Source organism: Hemiscyllium ocellatum, chromosome 14, assembly GCF_020745735.1.
Source record: "Hemiscyllium ocellatum isolate sHemOce1 chromosome 14, sHemOce1.pat.X.cur, whole genome shotgun sequence".
NCBI classification, from domain to species: Eukaryota; Metazoa; Chordata; class Chondrichthyes; order Orectolobiformes; family Hemiscylliidae; genus Hemiscyllium; species Hemiscyllium ocellatum.
The window spans coordinates 33,808,522-33,829,619 of NC_083414.1; the positions used below are offsets into that span (position 1 = coordinate 33,808,522).

The 21,098-nt window shown below is 38.9% G+C and overlaps 1 protein-coding gene across 3 annotated transcripts in view; it reads right to left on the bottom strand.

Annotated features, from left to right (window-relative positions):
* Positions 1-21,098, bottom strand: part of LOC132822339 (ERC protein 2) — an 820,981-nt gene that overhangs the window by 324,216 nt on the left and 475,667 nt on the right. For all 3 annotated transcript variants that reach the window (XM_060835591.1, XM_060835589.1, XM_060835590.1), the window contains one exon: positions 19,579-19,714. In XM_060835591.1, coding sequence (XP_060691574.1) covers positions 19,579-19,714 — 136 coding nt within the window. The remainder of the gene's footprint in view (positions 1-19,578; positions 19,715-21,098) is intronic.

Below are 21,098 nucleotides of genomic sequence, written 5' to 3' on the forward strand. Positions count from 1 at the left end.
TTATCCTGACTTTTACTGCAGAGAAAAGAGACAGCTCAAGCTGGTGAAGGTCTGAAGGCTTCTCTGAATCATGTTTACTGCCCAAGCTGTTCAGATAGCCTTGAACACAAGTGTAAGAAGGGAGAAGGCCTTTATCATCAATAAATGGTATTTAGTCCACAGACCAAATAGCTACGTGAACCAACCAAACTGCTTGGCTCCTGTTTGTCTGCAAGGAGAAAGTGAGGTCTGCAGATGCTGGAGATGAGAGATGAAAATGTGTTGCTGGAAAAGTGCAGCAGGTCAGGCAGCATCCAAGGAACAGGAGATTTGACATTTCAGGCATAAGCCCTTCTTCAGGAATCTGCAGAGATGAGTTCGGTGGGGCAGGAGCAGGCTGAGACAATGGGTCGGCCGGGGCTGTCAGGTTTGTGGATTTCATTCCTGAAGAAGGGGTTATGCCCGAAACGTCGAATGTCCTGTTCCTTGAATGCTGCCTGACCTGCTGTGCTTTTCCAGCAACACATTTTCAGTCCTGTTTGTCTGCAACTACACTTCAACCACTGCTGAAACCAGTGGCTATGTAAACAGTAATACAATAAATATTTAGTTACCGGCTTTCAAATCTGCAGCAATCCTTTGTTTCAAAACAATGTTTTTCTTATTTCAATCCACATTTAAAATATGGAAAGATGTACCGCTTATTGATAAGACCAATCTTATATTGCATGGAGTTGTAGGAATCGCAATATGTATTTAGAGCAGCAAGGATAGATTCATGGTAGAAAGTAGTAGTGAACCTTTCAATCATGACATCCACTTGGCTGATAACCACCCTGTACGGGCAAAACTCTCAGTGACCAACATCAGACGTGTTTCTTCGGATGGAAACATTGCTAAATAATCCCTGTGTAACAAATATTACGCTGAGAAACAATTTGGGATTGTCAGTCAGGCTTGCAGTGTGGCACATCTGCAATATTAGAAGAGACAATATGAATAGACAAGGTGCTGCTGTTCTTAGACAAAAAGAATGCAAATGTGCACAATGACTATTCCAAAAATGGGTGATAGCATTCACTGGTTCATTTCTCAAGGCAACACCTTGACCAGAGTCAACCTGCCTTGTTAAAATTTAAACAAGCTTGACAGTCAGTCATCAATAATTGGTGTATTCTCCATGGCAACACCTCTGCCAGAATCCACTTGCCCATGAATCAGCACTTTCCTCTCATGCTGTATGAATGTTGCTTTGATACATTAGTTTTCTTGCAAATTATCCTAATTATTGCAACATGAAAAGCTTCATCAAAATGGTGCTTTTTTGTAAGCAATAATCAAATTCTGTACTATGATTTAAATATTCAGTAACATAGCTTCTTAATCTTGAGTACAAGTGTGCAGCAGAAATGTGTATGATTATTAACCATGATTATTTTCCCTTGTTGCGTACACAGATGCATCTAATATGTTCTTTTTGGAACAAGCAATGCTTCTGTTCACCTTGCATAGTTCCTCAGGCTCATCATTAGAGACTTTCAGTCATCTAGCAATTGTTTTAATAGTACCTTCTAAAAGGAAACTGGTCTGAACAGGGCAATACATCAGCAAGATATTCCAATCAGTCAGGTTGCTGAATCCTTCCTGCGGAGCAAGTTTAAACCATGAAACAACACACAGGAAATAAGTCACATTTAATCGATGTAGTAGAATTAAAAAATATGAGTCAGTAATTATTACTAATAAAATTGACATCATTCCACATCTGTTAAGTTCATGTTTCAGGGCCAAAACGGTTATTAAATATTAATTACTTTTTGTTGTGCATATTATTAAATTCTCTCATCAATCTTATTATTAAATAATGTTGTTGCACATTGATTAGAGTCAGACAGTCATACAGCATAGAAACAGGCCCAATGTCCTCCAACTGAACTGACCGAGTGCCAATGATAATTATCATCCTTTTTTCTAGGTAAGACAATAAGAGTGGAAAGATCCCCCACACCCAAATTCCCACTGACTCCAGTATTGCTGGGATTCTTTAATACCACATTTGGTCAAATGCAATCTTCTTGTCAAGGGCAGTCACCCATATCTCTCCTTGAGTCCACCTCTTCTGCCCACATTTGGACAAAAGCAGTGATGAGTCCAGGAGGTGCATGGGCATGGTGGGATTTAAGCCAAATTTAAATAAGCAGATTATTGTTTTCTAAGTACTGCTTGATAGCACTGTATGCAACATTATCTAACAGAGTGCTGATGATTGAGGTTAGATTGGGTGTTTATTGCTGGGTTGGATTCATCCAACTTTTTGCCAACAGGACATATTTTGGCAATTTTCCACATTGCCTGGTACGTACCAATATTGCAACTACACTGGAACAGTTTGGTTATGGGCACAGATAATTCCCGATCACAAGAATTAACACAATTGCCAGAATTTTGTCAAGGCCCACAAGCCTTTGTTATATCTGACATTTTCAGACATTTCTTGATATGAGGTGGAGTGAATCAAATTGGTTTAAGACTGGCATCTGTGATCCTTGGAATCTCTGGGTTCAGAAAGGCTTTACAGGACTGTTGCTAGGGTGGGAGGGTTTGAGCTATAGGGAGTGGCCGAATAGGCTGGGGTTATTTTCCCTAGACCTTCAGAAGCTGAGGGGTGACCATACAGAAGATTGTAAAATCATGAAGGGCATGGATAGGGTGAATATTCAAGGTCTTTTCCCCAGGGTAGGGGAATCCAGAATGAGAGAACACAGGTTTAAGGTGAGAGGGGAAACCAAAGGGGCAACTTTTTCACACAGAGGGTGGTGCTTGTATGGAATTAACTGCCAGACAAAGTGGTGGAGGCTGGCACAATCACAACATTCATAAGGCATCTGGATGGGTATATAAATAGGAAGGCTTATGGGAGATCTGAGCCATATGCTGGCAAATGGGACTAGATTAATTTAGGATATCTGCTTGGCATGGACGCATTGGACTGAAGGATCTGTTTCTATGCTGTACAGCTCTATGCCTCAAGGGCAGGCAGTGATGGTTCATGCACTTGGCACTTCTGGTTGAAGGTGCCTGAAAATGCTTCAGCCTTGTTTGTTGTACTGATATGCTGGGCTACCTCATCATTGAGGATGGAGATACATGCATAACTTCTCCTCTGATTAACTGTCTAATTGCCCGCTACCATTTATGATTGGATATGGTAATACCGCAGAGCTTAGTTCTGAAACACTGGTGATGGGTTTGTTTAGCATGCTAGTTAGCATGCAAGTAGTCATGCATTGTAGCATCATCAGAATGATACTTAATTTCTAGCTAAGCCTGGTGTTGGTCCTGACTCTTCACTGAACCAGAATGATCCCCTACCATAATATTAAAGGTAGAGTGGAAAACACCAATCCATGAGATTACAGATTATGACTGAAAACTATTCTGCTGACGGCCCAATGTCTCATGGATACTTAAGAGTTTACTTGCTTGCTGTGTTCAAAATCTACCCCAGTCAGAGTGCACCATGACACAATGGAGGGTATCCTCAATATAAAGGCAGGATTTAGTCTCCACAAGGGCTGGGTATTAATCACACTGACCAAAACGGTTTATTTTAAAGACAGAATTTTTATAGAATTTCCCCAGCATGGAAACAGGCCATTCGCCGAAACAGACCATTCGGCCAAATAGGTCCATGCTAACCCTCTGACGAGCATCCCACCCAGACGATATCCCTGTAACCCAGCATTTTCATGCTAACGTACCTAACCTACGTATCTCTGAACACTATGGGTAATTTTGTATGGCCAATCCACATAACTTGTACATCTTTGGACTGTGGGAGGAAACTGGAGCACCCAGTGGAAACCCACATTGGGCATGAGATCATGCAAACTCCACACAGTCACCTGAAGCTGGAATCGAACCAAAGTCCCTGGTGAGGCAGTAGTGCGAACCATTGATTAGATTAGATTAGATTAGATTAGATTACTTACAGTGTGGAAACAGGCCCTTCGGCCCAACAAGCCCACACCGACCCGCCGAAGCGCAACCCACCCATACCCCTACATTTACCCCTTACCTAACACTTTAACCAATTCACCTGACCCGCACATCTTTGGACTGTGGGAGGAAACCGGAGCACTCGGAGGAAACCCACGCAGACACGGGGAGAACGTGCAAACTCCACACAGTCAGTCGCCTGAGTCGGGAATTGAACCCGGGCCTCGGGCGCTGTGAGACAGCAGTGCTAACCACTGTGCCACCATGCCGCCCCAAACAGATGCATCTGCTACAGGTAGCTTGGTGAAAATATAATCAAATAAGATTTTCTCTTTAGTTGGTTCCCTCACTACCTGCCACAGACTATCCTTGTAGCCATATCATCTAGAACTCTGGCATTTTGGTCAGTAGCCATACTACACAGCCACCTGTGATGATAGACATTATAGTCCTTCACACAGTAATCCTGTGCCCTTTCCACCTTCAGTCCACCCTCCATGTGAGAATACAGATTCATGCGAAAGGGCAATAGATGCTAGGCTGCCACAGCTTTCGTTGCCCATGTTTGATCTAATACCAAGAGATGTAAAAATTGATGACTCCCAGACCAATTCCCTCTCAAATGTACATAACTGTACCCCTGGTGTCCTGACCTGTCGAGAGATACAGAAAACCGAAAAATGCTGATGGCAAAGTCAGGATTCTTAGTCATTTCGGGGAATCAAACCTGACAGATAATGTCAGGCTGCAAAGGCTTGACTAACTTGTAGGGCATCTCTCCCAATCTTGGCACAAAGCACAAATGTTAATAAGGAGCACTTAGTAGGAGCAACAAGGTTATCTGTGCCACTTTTGCTTCTTGTGCCTTGGTCCATTTTGTTTTGCTCCATTTATTAGACAATGTCACTGTCTGATACAGCGGAGTGGCTTGCTAGACATTTTCAGTGGGCAGTTAAGAGTCAACCACATTGCTGTGGATTTGGAGTCACACGTTGGCCACATCAAATGAGGATGGCAGATTTTATTTCCCTAAAACACATTAGGGACCCTGTTAGACCACCAACAATAGTTTCATGGTCGCCATCAAAATAGCTTTCAATTCCAGATTTATAAATTGAATTTAAATTTCACAATCTGCCGTGCTAGCATTGAAACCCATGCCCGAGAGTGTTAATACCAATACCAATAAGCCTCCTCCTGAGGGCATTTGACAAAGGTGCATATTGTCAGCAAAATTACTCAATCTGTGGTACAGAGCAAATGGATGTACTATCAGAAATAGAAGTTTCAGGCATGAATATAAACTTGAAGTATGCTGACAACACAGCACTGCACTACTTATGGAATCAAAACATCAAAAGGGCCAAAAAGAATGGTGGTCAGAAGGAATATGTTAGAAGGATCAGGTATCAAGATTGAAATGGATGGGCCACACTGGAACAAGGGGTAAAAGAAGATAGCAGACACAGTGCAGAATTAAGAAAAATGATAGAGATAGCTGGAGGTAATTTGTGAAGTTGAAGAATGTGCCAACAAGCAAACTCAAGATTGAAACAAGGAAAAAAACACTTAAAGATAGTCAATTTTTCTGCCTGCCTCAAATTCCTGAACAGTAAGTAAAGCTCTATAAAGGAAAACGCTTTGAAAAGTGGATTGTAAGATACATATTAAAAGTTCAATATACAGACCCTAACATAAAAGAAGAGGTACTTGAAATTACAAGAAAACATAGTTTGATGTTTGATCAGAGTTAACCCCTTCTCTGGCAACTTTTTTTGGAGAAAACGGTTCATTTTCAGACAAATTTTTTTATTGCTTTTTTTAACCAGTATTTTTAATGCTGATTATGGAAATAACTTTTGTTTTTATCTATTTCCAATATTTTACTTGAAATTTCATTTTGAAGATACCATTTTCGGCAAAAACGAGATAACTCGTCTTCCCTCATTTTAAACATTTTTTTATTTATTGCTTTTTTTTCCAACTTTATCATCAAAAGTGAAGGGGAATTACACATTTATTTTACTTTTATTTTAGCATGTCTTCTCAAAAATCTTTTTGTAAATTTTTTTTTTCAATTTTCATAACCAAAAGTAAATGTAAATAAAATACTGTACTTACTTTATCTTTTATTTTACTTTATCTTGCCATACATTTTACTTTCTCTGGCATTTTATGAATGACTATTTGGTATGGTATTTTTCAAAGCATGGTACTACACATAAAGGTACATTAGAGTTTACACTTATATCGTGACTCCTTCCTGACTGGTTTCCCTCTATGGTCACGTTTCAGACAACACACAGCACATTTTCTTGTTGGATGTGTCTTCTCTTCTGTTACTGGGACTTTCATTGGAAAATGTCCTGGCGAACATCCTGGTGAAGTTGAAGGTCTTTCTACTACTTTAGTAGATTGTAAATCAGCCCCATATTTTGCAACGATATCTCGTATACTCTGCATACGAAATTTCAGGTGTGTGAGGGCTTTTTTTCCTGCCTCAGTGACTACTACATTGTACAAGATGTAAGAATTCCATACCGCAAGATCCATCAAATGGAAGAAGACTTTCTTGTAATATTTCTTACCCCGTTTCCTTGTGATGGGATAACCTACTAGTTGTTGGTCCACCTTGTCAACTCCACCCATTGTAAAATTGTGATCATATACAACTGTTGGTTTCTTCACAGGCTCTTGTCTTGTCTCAACATCCTTCATAGCGGGGTTGTGAATGGTTGAAAGCATTGCAACGTCCTTCTTGTCCTTCCAACGAAGTGTCATTACCTTACCTCTCTGAAATGCTGCAACTTTCCCTTTTTTTCGATTTTGGCCTTTTCAGCTGTTCAGGCACTTCCTTTCTATTCAAATGGAGAGTTCCATAAATATCAGTGTAGTGACTAACCAGAGTATCAGCTAATTGCGGACTAGTGTAAAGGTTATCCATAGTAACACAATAAGCTTTACCAAGTAAAGGCTTCATCAGAGACAACACAACACGAGAACTCATGGGATATTCACTATATTCTGAATCAAACCATGTTCCTTTGCCAGCATAAATGATTACTCTATACACATATCCAGTCTTTGCTTCACACAAAAAAAAACTTCACTCCAAAACTCCTCCTTTTTAGAGGTATGTACTGAATCCATCCTAACCTTCCCTTGAACAGCATAAGGCTTTCGTCTATAGATAAATCTTGGTTAGGGGTATAAAACTTCATAAAGTTCTCACTAAACATCATAAACACATCATAAACTTTATACAATTTTGGGATGGGATGTGTTTCTGCATCAAAAGTTTCATTATTCACAAAATGAAGATACTGTTTTATCGTACTATGGCATTTCAAACTGATTAGCTTCTGAAAAATTGGTCTTTCAAGTAGTTCATCTTTCAACCAGTTCATTTCTTGATCTGGCATTTTCACAATACCCCCAAGCATTTTCAAGATGGAAAACACACAAATGTCTGCCTTTGTTACAGGGCGCCACATACAATCTCTTTCTCCAGTTTGTTCAGCAAAGCGATTAGTTTCGTCCACAACTCGATCAATAATTCTGTTGTCACATAAAAGACTATAAAAATCCAAAGGAGTCACTATCAGCTGTGTCTTGATCAATTGATATTCCAGGATTTCCAGTGAAAGGGAAGCGTGGTGGTGGAGGAAATATGCATGGTGTCCACATGTCGACACCAAATTCGTCCATCCTCCTTCTCCTCCTCCTCTTCACTTGAGAGAGATTAGCCATTATCAGATGAGCTTGCACTCTCATCTGATGTATCCAAGCTTCTAATAGAAGGTTCATATTCATTTCATCTTCTGAGCTCGACATCTGGGCGTAATTTGTAAACAAAAAACAGAAAAAAACCGAATGACAGTGTGTGCCCAAAAGCGGTGCATCGATGCTTCTTGCAATGCCTGAGGCAGAAGAGACACAGCTACCAGGCGTATGAGTCACTGAGTATACTCGTTTCTAGCTGAGAAGGGCCCAGAAATGCCGAGAATTGACGTATAAACTCGTCTGTGGCTGTTTTTGAAATTATATGTTTTGGACGAGTTTACTCGTCGCACTCTGAAAAAGACAAATTGGGCGAAGACAAGTTAACTCGCCTTTGCCGGGTAAGGGGTTAAAACACTGCTAAGAGCTCATCTGGAGAGCCATGGTGGAGGGCAGCAAAGAGAGAGGTCAAACCAGGCATAGGTGGATGATGGATTCTCAAAGCGATTTTATTCAAACCGTAGTCTATGTGCAAAGGGGGCATAAGATTGACAAGGAGAAAGTAAGGACTGCAGATGCTGGAGATCAGAGCTGAAAATGTGTTACTGGAAAAGCACAGCAGTCCGGCAGCATTCGAGGAACAGGAGATTCGACGTTTCGGGCAAAAGAAGGGCTTATGCCCAAAATGTCGAATCTCCTCTTCCTTGGATGCTGCCTGACCTGCTGCGCTTTTCCAGCAACACATTTTCAGATAAGATTGACAAGCATACCATACTGAAACAGACTTTCTGGCAGGATGAATAATAAATTGCAGTAGTTAGTTCTCCCATTAGATTAAGCAAGTGTTATGAAAACTGAATAACAACCATAAAAACATAAGGCAGGAGTAGGGAGTTTTGTCTGCTCAGTCACATGACACAGATTGTGGCAGACCTGTCCCAGGCCTCAAAATTTCTTTTGCACCAGCTCATCACGGCCTTCAACTCCACGAAAATTCAAAAATCTATCCAAAACCTGAGAAAATACTTTCAGTGATCATGTCTCCTCAAATTTTTGGGTAAGAAAATTCCAAACATTCATTATCCTCTGGGAAAAGAAATTGCTTTGTGTCTCAACTTTAAACAATTATTCTTTGACTCTGAACTCTCAGTAAGATTCTCCACAAGTGAAGGCATCTTCTCATCAACTAACCTATCAAGCCCCCTTAGAATGTTTCAACAGGATTATCATTCATTTGTCTAAACTCTAATGAATAAAAGTCTAATTTGTTTAGCTGTTCTTGATAAGTCAGCCTTTATCTCAGGAATCAACCCAGTGAATGTGCTTTGAACCATCACCAATGCTGGTGTATCCTTTCTTAATACAGGGACCAAAATTGTACATAGTACTCTAGGCATAGACTCAACAACACTGTACAGTTGTAACAAAGACTTCCCTATTTATAAACTCCAACCTCCTAGCAATAAAGGCCAAAATTCCATTTGTCTTCTAACCATTTACTGTACATGCATGATAATGTTTCATGATTCATGCATAAGAATGCCCAGATCCCTATGTAGAGTCTTTCCATTTAAATAATAGCCCGCCTTCTGATTCTTCCCATCAAAGTTGATGACTTCACATTTTTCTACTCTACCTTCCAAGTGTTGCCCATTCACTCAACCAATCTGTATTACCCTGTAGATTTCTCATTGCCTCATCACATCATGTCCTCCCATTTACTTTTATATCAGAAAACTTGAATACATAACATTCTGTCCACTCCTCCAAGTCATTAATACAAATGATAAATATGTGAGGCTCTAGACTGATCCTTGTCACACTTCAATCTCCATGTCTTTCCAACCTGAAAAAAAAAGCCTAACTCTGAATCCTCACTCCATGATACATTACTGCCAATACAATGAGCTCCTATCTTACACAATAATCTTTTACATGTCGCCTAAGCAAATGCCTTCTGGAAATCTGAATACACTACATCTGCTGGCTCCCCTTTGTCAAATCTGCTTAATACAACCTAAGGACTTCTAGCAAATTTGTTAAGCATGATTTTCTTTTCATAATACCACATTGATTTTACTTGATTGCGCTAAGATTTTCTAAATGATGTTGTCTCTTAATAATGGATTCTAGCAGTTTCCCAAAAAGATTTATTTAGTGTTATCTAAAGTTCAAAATAAATAATATTAATGTCAGTCTGATTTTCTCATATCAATAAGGAAGGAATAAGCTTCCCCCATTGTATCACTATGAAAATATGCTTCAATGAGAACTATATATATATATATCCACTGAAGCATATTTTCATAGTGATATATATTTTATATATATATATATATATATATATATCTCTCTCTGGAACTGTGGAGAAATCTCTATGCAGGATTTGCACATTCATCATAGAAAATATAGTGAATCTTACCAAAAACCTTTAAAACTTTGCAATGATCCAGTTGGATCATAAAATTGCACTAATTAGCTTCGCATACATTATTTTCATCATTTAGGACAGTTCACATATTTGTCTCCATTTTCAACTACTATAATAAGGCACATCTGCTCAAGGTTTTGATCACAAAGAAGGTGTCATGCTGTTTTAATAGCTAAACATGGGATATAAAAATTCCAATTGGCACTTAATGTCTCAATCGTCCGCTGTAAATTCTGATTAGATTATCTCTTCCTGCATTTAATATTTGTGGCACAGAAGCATTGGCTTGCATTTTGCGGTCAGTGGAAAATGAGCTGTACCAGCTGTTCAAGACACTAACACTTGTCCACAGGCTTTGCACTGGAATTGGTTGTAACTGGAAAGTCATTTCAGCACAGTGCCCCCTCCAGAGGACATTAGTTCTGTGTGAACAGGACAAACCACTGAGGTGCTCTTTAATCAATCAGATTGAAGAATTATTACTGAGATGGGCAGAGTCTGAACCAGGAAGTATAAAATAAAATATTTAACTTAATTACAAATCAACTACAGAAAGCAAATACACCAAGAGGGACAGAAAGGTGGGATTAGACCAGACAGATAGCAGGCAAGGAAAACGTCTTTCTATTTTAAATTTATGACTTTAATAAAACCTGAAGGAATGAGGCTTTGCAGTGAAAGTTAGTTTTGAGCATCAGAAATGTTGTCTGGAGCTAATTTAAAGTTAACACATAATTATAAGTTCATTTTCACTTGAATCACAAAGCCTAGCCTTCTCTGGCAAGCTTTGTGGTTATCTATTACCTCAGTGAAGCAACTTGGAATGTTCTACATGCTTTAAGGCAGATTCCCTTGACAAGATAGTAGCGTGGCAAAATTTCCAGAGGAATAGGGTAACCTAGACAAAAACTTCCTCATTTTGACATTTAACTGTGCCCATAGGGTTGCTGACAACTTGAGTTTTAACTAACAATGTAGACATAACCTCCTTGTTATTCTTAATGCAAAGTCCAAGCCTTTAACTAAGGGATAATTATGAATTACAATTACGATTTAAATAGGTATGCCATACATTGTTAAGTGAAGCTAAAGATGTTATAATTTTAATCAATATTTGCTCCAAGTGACTTCAGTTAAAACAGTGAAATGCTATTGACAATTTAGTTTTAGTATTATCTGCGAAGGTAAGTATCTAAATCTCTTGTTCATGCGCACCAAGTAGCATATCTAATGTAATGATGTGATATCTAATCTCTTGACTAAATATTAATAGGCTTTATTAAATGCATCTATTGTGAGGCATGGTAAGAGAGTGCATCCTGCTGAAACCTGACAGTCCCCAGTTCCATGTGGTCTGTCGTCATTATGACATGAACACATTTCTTTCCCAATCCTCAGCTGCAATTCTTTAAGTTAAGGTAATATTAATCCTTTTGCTGCAAATTCCCTCCCTAACTAAGCCCTTATCCTAATTCACTGTATACACACATATATTGTTTTCCAAAACACTATGCTTTACAATGAAAGAATATAAGGTAGCTTCATCTATCTTCCTGAACATGTGGAAACTGGAGCATGCTAATCTGTTTCTCTGACAGTCAGCAGCCTTTGTCTCAGTCATCAGTGGCTGGATGGCCTCAGTGTCTTCCGAAGGATCAGAGCATGATGGGCATCCAATTATTAGCTTCTGAACCAAAATCACGGAAGTCCTCTTTGATTGGACAATGCCATTAGTGTGTGCACGTGGTATAATCACCCCAAAACCTTGCCAGCAGTGTGCCTGGTGCAGCTGGCCCTTGAGCAAACGTGCCATGTAAGGTCACGAGTGCTGTCTCTGGTGAAAATGTAAACTTGGTCTGTCAATTCAGATGGATATAAGCAGAATATGAGGAAGCTATCATGTACAAGCCAAAGTCACATTATACTAATCCTATTTCCCAGCTCTTGGCCCATAGCCCTGAAGGCCACGGCAATGCAAATGAATATCATTGTTGAAAACTTCTGACTCTATCACCCTCTCAGGCAATAGGTTTCAGATTCCTACCATCCTTAACTCTACTCTTAGCTTTCTACCTCTTAACCTATAACGATACCCCCGTTTATTGACCCCACAACTCATGGAAAACTGCCTTCCTACTCGCCCCTCATACTCTATTAGGTTCCTTCTCAGGCAGGAAGGAAAACAATCCCAGTCTATTGAATCTTGCCTCATTGCTCAGACATTGAAGGTCAGGCAACATATTGGCAAATCTCCTCTGCTCCCTCTCTAATGCAATCCTATAATTTGGTGACCAGAACTGTACTCAAGTTGTGGTCTAACCAGCATTTTATACAGTTCAAGCATAACTTCCCTGTTCTTTTACTCTGTGTCTTGGTTAATAAATGCAAATATGGCATGTGTCTTCTTTATCTACCTACCATTATCTACCACATCAACCATATTTTCTACCTGCCCTGCTACTTTCAGGGATCATTGGATACATACACCAAATCCTTATGATTCTCAGTACTTTCTAAGATCATACCATTCAGTGCAATTAGTTGCCTTTTTCGCCCTTCAAGTGAATTACCTCACATTTTTCTGGGTTGAATTCCATTTGCCACCGATTTCCCATCTAAGTAGAGCATTAATATCATCACGCAGTTTATGGTTATCCTCACTGTTTACAACCCTAAAAATGTCCAGATCATCTGTGAACTTGTTGATTGTGTCTCCTTCAGTCCAAATTACCAACGTACTTAACAATTATCAAGGGCGACAGCACCAAGCCCAGTAGAACCCCACTGGAAACAGATTTCCAGTCACACAAAGATCCCTCTAACATCATCATTTGCTTCTTGCCTCTCAACCAATTTTGGATCCTAAGGGCTCTTACTTTATTGACCTGTCTGACATGAGGGACATTACAAATGTCTTGCCACAGTCCACATAGATCATATTAATTGTATTAGCCTCAGAAACATGTTAATGTTATATGTCTGATATGATCTTCAATTTTTCCTTCATGCTGGACTCAAAACGTTAACTAGTTTTCCTCCCCCACAGATGCTGTCAGACCTGCTGTGTTCTTTCAGAATTTTCTCTTTCTATTTCAGATTTCCAGCATTTGCTGTATTCTGCTTTGCTTTTATTACCCTCAACACTTTTAGATACCTCCTTAAAAGATGCATTCAAATTTGTCAAATATGACTTTCCTTCAGCAAATCCATGCTGGCTATCCCTGATGAACCCATATTTCTCCAAGTGCAGATTAATTCTGTCCCACAGATTTAAACATAGAACATAAGAAACAGGAGCAGGAGTAGGCAGTTCAGTATCTCAAGCACACTCTGCTATTTGATATGATTATGACCGATCTCACCTTGGCTTCAACTCCACTTTTCTAGCTGTTCTCCATAACCCTTCAACCCATTTACTAATTAACAATCTATCTTCCTTCTCCATACATTTACTTAATGTCCCAGCATCTTGTGGATAACTTCCCCACTACTGGAGTTTGTCTGATTGTCTAATCCTCACTCTCTTTTTGAAATGTTTGCAGTCCTCCAGTTGCCTTTATCTTACCTGTGGCCAGAGAGGATCTGTAAATCAGGGTTTCTGATATCTCCTCTCATGCCTCCCTCAACAGCCTCAGTTATGACTCATCCGGGCCTATGGATTTACCCCATTTAAGGCTGTTAAAGTATCTATTCCCTCCATTTTACGTCAAGTTCTTCCAATATTTCACTCTTATCTACCTGCATTGTCCTTTTCAATTCTGAAGACTGAAGGAAAGTATTATTGTATGGTACAATTCTTTCCATAGTTATTCTCTTGCTTTTTTATACATTTCACAAAAACCTTTTGAGTTTTTCTTATTTTACCAGCCAATGCTCACTTGGATTTCCTAATTTATTTTCTAAGGTCCCCTTCTATTTTTATCTTCCTCTAGGAACTCTGTTGTATTGACCTCTCAGTATCTGCCATAAGTTTCTCTTTTATTTTGAACCCTAACTCTTATGCCACCCATTCTTTGTCCCACTCTTTGTCTTTATTGGAATATATTTGTCCTATACTCTCATTATTCCTATTTGAATGCTTCCTTCTGCTCTGACATAGTTGTTTCTGCAAGTAGCTGTTCCCAGTCCACTTGGGTCAAATCAGATTTTAATTTAATAAAATTAGACTGAATCAGACCATAAGAACTCAAGAAATAAGAACAAGAATAGGCCATTCAGCCCCTTGAGCCTGCTCTGATATTCAACAGGATCATGGTTGAACTGACATCCCTCACATTCATTTTCCTGTCTTTTCCCTGTAACCCTCAATATCCCGACTCAGCCTGAAATATACACAAAGACTCTGCCTCCATAGGTCTGTGACAAAGAATTCCAAAGACTCAGAAAAAGTTATTTTGCATCACATTCTTAAATTGTCAACCCTTTATTCTGAGACTACCTCTCTAATCCAAGCCTTTTCCATGAGGGAGCGCATCCTCTCAGCACTTACCTATCAAGCTCCTTAAGAATTCTAACTGTCTTAATAAGATCACTTTTCATTCTTCTAAGCTCCAATGAATAGAGTTCCAACCTGTTTAGCCTTCCTTCATAAAGGGTGGCACAATGGCTCAGTGGTTAGCACTACTGCCTCACAGTGCCAGAGACCCAGGCTCGACTCCAGCCTTGGGTGACTGTCTGTGTGGAGTCTACATGTTCTTCCTGTGTCCACGTGGGTTTCCACCTTGTGTTACAGTTTCCTTCCACAGTCCAAAGATGTGCAGGTTAGGTAGATTGGCCATGCAAAATGTGCGGTTATGGGACCAGTGGGTTGGATGCTCTTCGGAGGGTCAGTGCAGGACTCAATGGACCAAATGGCCTCTTTCCACTCTACTAAACAGAATATATAATTCTACAATAGAAATCATCCTGTGAATCTGCTCTGAAGTGCCTCCAGTGAAATATTTTTCTTTAAATAAGAAGAGCAAAACTGTTCACAATACTCCAAACATGGTCTCACTAGTACTTTGTGCAGTTGCTGTAGCACTTTCCTACTCTTATACTCCAACCCTCTGAAATAATGGCTAATATTCCAATAGCCTTCTTGAATAAGTGCTGCACCCACAGATCTTTTGCAGGATGGTGCATTACAGAGTTTTTGGGATCATCGAATGCTGGTTGTAAACTCAAAGATTATCAATCACCCAAATGTGATTGCCTTGTTCAAAATAGTGCTGGAAGACAGGGTTACTAGGAACACACTCTGCCCAGTCCATGAGGCAGTAAATGCAAAACTAAAAATGTTCTTCATCACATAACAGCATCTTAAAATTCCTGTCAACACTTTTTTAAAATGAGACTGGCAAACAGTGACTGGGAAAAAGAGTGCAGCAGCAGCAGGTATACCTCAAATTGAGGTGTCAACCTGGTAAAGCTACTAATCATGATTACTTGTGTAAAAAACAGCATAAGTAGCAAGTAATAGACAGAGCTGAGTGATCCCACAGATCTAAGCTTTGCAGTCCTGCCACATCCATTTGGGAATGGTGATTGACCATTAAGATTGCAGCAATTTCAGCCGGAAATGCCAAGTGGATGATCCATTGCGACCTCCTCCAGTGGTCCCTAGCATTACAAATACCAGTACTCAGCCAATTCAATGCACTCCACGTGATAAAAAGAAACGGATGGAGGCACTGGATGCTGCAAACAATCGACCCCTTGACCATGTAACCAGAGTTACCATGACTGAATCATCCACAGTCAACATCCTGGGGGTTACCATTAACCAAAAATTCAACTGGATTCACCACATAAACACAATGGCTACAAAATTGGGTCAGAAGCTTGGAATACTGTGGCTAGTAATTCACCTCCTGACTCCCCAAAGCCTGCCCATTATCTACAAGGCACAAGTCAGGAAAGTGTTGGAATATTCCTCACTTGTGTGCGTGAGTGCAGCTTCAACAAGCTCAAGAAGCTTGACATCATCCAGGACAAAGCAGCTCATTTGATTAGCATCACACCCACAAACATGCACACTCTCCACTACCAACACACAGTAGCATAGTGCATACTCTCTGCAAGGTGCACTGCAGAATTTCTTTCTGCAAAGATCTTTAGAGAACATCTTCCAAACCCATGATCACTTCCATCTAAGAAGATAAGGGCAGCTGACACATGGGAACACCGCCACCTTGAAGTTCCCCTCCAAGCCACTGACCACCAAGACTGGAAATATATCACCTTTACTTCACTCTCACAGATTCAAAATCCTGGAATTCCCTCCCTAAGGACATTACAGGTCAAACTACAGCAGGTGGATTGTAGATGTTTGAGAAGTCAGTCTGCCACTACCTTCTCAAAGGTGACTAGGAATGAGCAATAAATGCTGGCCAGCCAGTGATGCTCACATCCTATGAATCAATTAAACAAAAACTAGGAACTGAAGCTAGTTAAGTAAACCCTTTGTGGGATTAATATTATTAATTAATAGTAGGATTACTGGGAGACAGGGAAAAGAATGGCCTTTTCTGCCTAATTCATTTTAGGACATTTCCTACTGATAAAAACTTAACCTTGGAGCTAATTCATTTGCTTCCAGAAAGGAAAAATTACTTGTTGGTCATTTCTTTTTATAGAAACATTAAGACAAATCATAGATTTCAGTTATGCCATTTCATATGTCTGCATGTGCCTTCAGTTGTAACTTCAATCTCTATAAACTGTAAACTCAATTTTCTGTTAAGAATTACTAAAATAATCAGGTGAAGTAAATTCTATCACTGTTGGTTTATAGTTATGTAATTGGTCTCTCAAAATTACTGAAGATTACCCATGTGCAGAATGTTCTCCAGATTTTTTGCATTTAATACCAGACTGCTTTGTACCTTCAAATATTTTCCATTTGTGACATCTGAATTTGTGAAGTCAGCACAATTTACAAAGGGATAAATATTGCTTTGTAGCTGCCTCTGTGGAAGTCAATATTTGTATGCTAGCTTGCTCTGCACTGACTTTAATGACCTGTGCAAACTTAGCTTTTATAACCTTCCTGAGTTTTCCCTTCAGCTGCAGATTTCTCCAAATTAAATTCTTTCAACAATGGTACAGTTTTTCTCCTGAACAGAGGTTTAAAACTTTGGCTGTGGTTCAAAACACATTTCAGTAGAACATATGGAATTTATCCAGTACTTAATAGAACCCCCACTAGTCAAGTGAAGACAAATGCATACAAACTCATCCAAATTAATAATCCTGAAATATTAATACTTTATTCACTCGACAAAAGCTATGGTTTCAAACACTGATCAATATGAAATGTGGCACAGTGAATTGTTTTTCTTTTGTTTATTAATCATTTATAGATGTTGATCTAATTCTCATTCACTGCTTTAGAATGTCACATTTTGAACCAGGCTTACTCCTACTTGATATCATATGACAAAATAGAAAAAGAACTTTTCACAGAAAAGACAATAAGGTTGACTTCTAAGTCGATACAAGGTAAAATTAGACTGAAGAAGAATATTCTCCGCAAGCGAAGTTTAAAGTTAGGTGCACTATTCCATACCTCCATTCCCACATTCCAGTTAAACTCAGGCAACTAAATGGATTTTCAGCTGTCCCATCCATGGAGATCCTGAGAGCTGATCTAAGGGAGTGATATTCTGCTAGAAATTAGTGGTGCTTAAGTAGGTAAATCAAGGACTGAACAGAGTATTACATTTTCAGATATCCTTTAAATCCATATGCTTATATGATGACTAGAAACGAAACAAACTGAAAATTCAATTACATTTTGAGTTCTCAGTCAAAACCTGTAGGACAACAACGATCAAAATGCCCTCGCATTAATTTTTTATACTCTCATTTTAAAAGGCATTCACTTTGATGACACGCAAAACTGCTTCGGCAGAAAACTACACACAATGTAATCAATAAGCAGTGTGGCACTGAAGAGTGAAGCCAGTGTTGAAAAACCTTGGAGTCTGGTCAACATATTTTAAAACTGTGGATAAAAACACACACCTGTTAACGTTCTATCATGACTGTCCATTCATTGAATAACTGCAAGCTAACACAAGTCGACTGGCTTGCGGTGGAGAAAAATAAGTTAATCACGCTAAACAAATTAAATGGAGCAGATATTAGTGGTGCTTAAGTAGGTAAATCAAGGACTGAACAGAGTATTACATTTTCAGATATCCTTTAAATCCATATGCTTATATTAACCATAGTCAGATACACATTTCAATTTTTTGGCACATAACACACCGAAACTGTGAAAACCTATTAAGCATAGAAACAAAAGTAATTTAACATGTTAGATATTACTTGTCTCTTATAATAATCTGATCTTGAAACGTTGAGAATAACTGTATCTGAAGTGTTTTCAGTTCACTTATTTAGCTTGAATCGTGTTTGATATTCAACATCATAATGATTTGTCAGGTTGTGTCCCGGCACGGCTAAAATGGGGAAATGTCTTCCAAATCACTTTGCTATAATATTACATATAAGAGTGCAAAGAAAACTCACTTGATAGCTGGGCTTTATTATAGATTACAGAAAGTTATTATGATCAAGTAACATTTGTAAATCACAATGGCCTAATTTTGCCACAGGAGTCTTGCACAGATTACGACACAAAACTAGGCTCTACAGCCAGCTGATATAAAGGGCATTCGTATGCTGCTATCACAAATAAAAACCTTGTAAAGAAGCAGAAAGCTAGACACTCGCTCACATTAGCTGCTCTATTACTACAATATGAAGTGATTCAATCAACATTAAAACAAATAGCCAGATTTCTAACTTGCCCGCTCCCACTGGAATGGATATGGCTAACACTGAAAAATAATCTCTAATTTGCTCCTTGAACAGTTATAGTGCAAAATGATACTCAACAGTTTTAAAATTTGATATATGAACACAGAAAATTAAACCTCATAATACTATTAATAAAATTCCTCTGACCTTCGTCCGATCTTTGAAGAGTTTGCACTAGAACTCATTACACGCTTAAAATATCTAATGATATTTTCTGAGCTTAAACACTGGAATGCCAGGGAGCATCACATTAGCAAATAACGACTGGGGACTTTGTTACTGAAATAGCTCAGTTTTATAGTCTGTTTTGTCACATCAATATATTGTTGGTCATTGTAGAAGGCAGATACAAGAATGCCTTGACATCTAACTTTGCAAAACAATTGCTTGATTTTCTTCATAATTCTTTGAAAATCATACGTTTGACTAGCATCCCAAGATTAAATTCCTGCGTGCGCTCTTCAGATTCTTTAATTTAGTGTACACAATAAAAATTTTCTTGGATTGAATCTCTACTTTATATTAATATATAATGTCCATGGATCTGGAGAATATAAATGTACATTGTGAATTCAATGCTGTGTATAAATGGAAAAGCTGAGGAGGACTGTGGCAGGGATAATGGATATCTATCAACCCACCTCCATCTGCTGAGAGTTATCAGTCAAGTTGTCTTCCCGTTTGCGAGCTTCCTCCAACAATTGTGCATTTTTCTTTTTCTCCATCTGCTCTTTGTGCTTCAGGTTGGCCACTTTTTTATTTTGATCCTTTACTTGTCTAAAAATTATAAATAAGAGTTACTCAAGTAATATAGGTTAATAAGAAAATGCTACCATATTATTTTCTCACTGTCCACTCCTCAAACTCAATCCATTCAACATTTCAGAAGCTAGTTTGATTACACTTGTTGCTTCGACTGGTTCAGGAAGGCATTACACCTACTTTTCCAAATTCTTTGATAAACATGACAGCAGGAATACCTGAATAGATCAAATGTTCTGGAAATTTATTACTTGTGTGTCACTGGACTTGAAACATTAACTCTGCTTTCCGTCCACAAATGCAGCAATAGAAGTGCCTTGGAATGTTTTGTGTTATAGTGTCATAGAGATATTCAGCATGGAAACAGACCCTTTGGTCCAACTTGTCCATGCCAGATATCCTAAACTGACCCGGTCCCATTTGCCAGCACTTGGCCCATATCCCTCTAAACTCTTGCTATTTATATACCCATTCAAATACCTTTTGAATGTTGCAATTGTACCATCCTCCATCACTTCCTCTGGAAACTCACTTATTCATGCACCACCTTCTGTGTGAAAATGTTGCCCCTTAGATCCTTTTTATATCTTTCCCCTCTCACCATAAACTATGCCCTCTAGTTCTGGACTCACTCATCCCAGGGAAAATACCTTGTCTATTTACCCTATCCATGCCCCACATGATTTTATAAACCTCTATAAGGTCACCCCTCTGCTCTAGGGAAACAGCCCCAGCCTATTCAGCCCCTCCTGATAGCTCAAATCCTCCAACCCTGGCAACATCCTTATAAATCGTTTCTGAACCCTTTGAGGTTTCACAACATCTTTCCTGGAGAAGGGAGACCAGTGTTCAATATTGTAATATACTTGCAAGAATATGATGTAAATATATCCCTTCAAATTTAATTGTTTAATTGGATCCATTTGTTACTCTTACTATAGACAATAAATAGAGTATTCTGAGCACATAATGGTAGTAGCCTGATATTCTTAATTATGGTTGATAAATTAGAAGTTAGTTGACCGTTGTGAGAATTTCACATTACTTGCACTGCATTTGACAAAGTTCTCTCAGAACAATTCATCATATTTCAAGCAAATTTACACAACTACTTTACATTTTATGAAATGGTGCTATCGATGTTGTGTCCGAATAAAGAAATGCTACAATAAAACAATGAATTGTAGATCTGAAGATCTGTAACAAAGCATAAATTGCTTGTGAAACTCAACTGGTCTAACAGCCTCTGTGGAGAGAAAGCAGAGTTAATGTTTCAAGTCTAAACACCCTTCTTCAGAATAAGAACTTGAAATATTAGCTCTGCTTTCTGTCTACAGGTGCTGCTAAGCCTGCCAAGGTTCTGCAGCAATTTCTGCTTTTGTAAAGAAATCCTGCACAC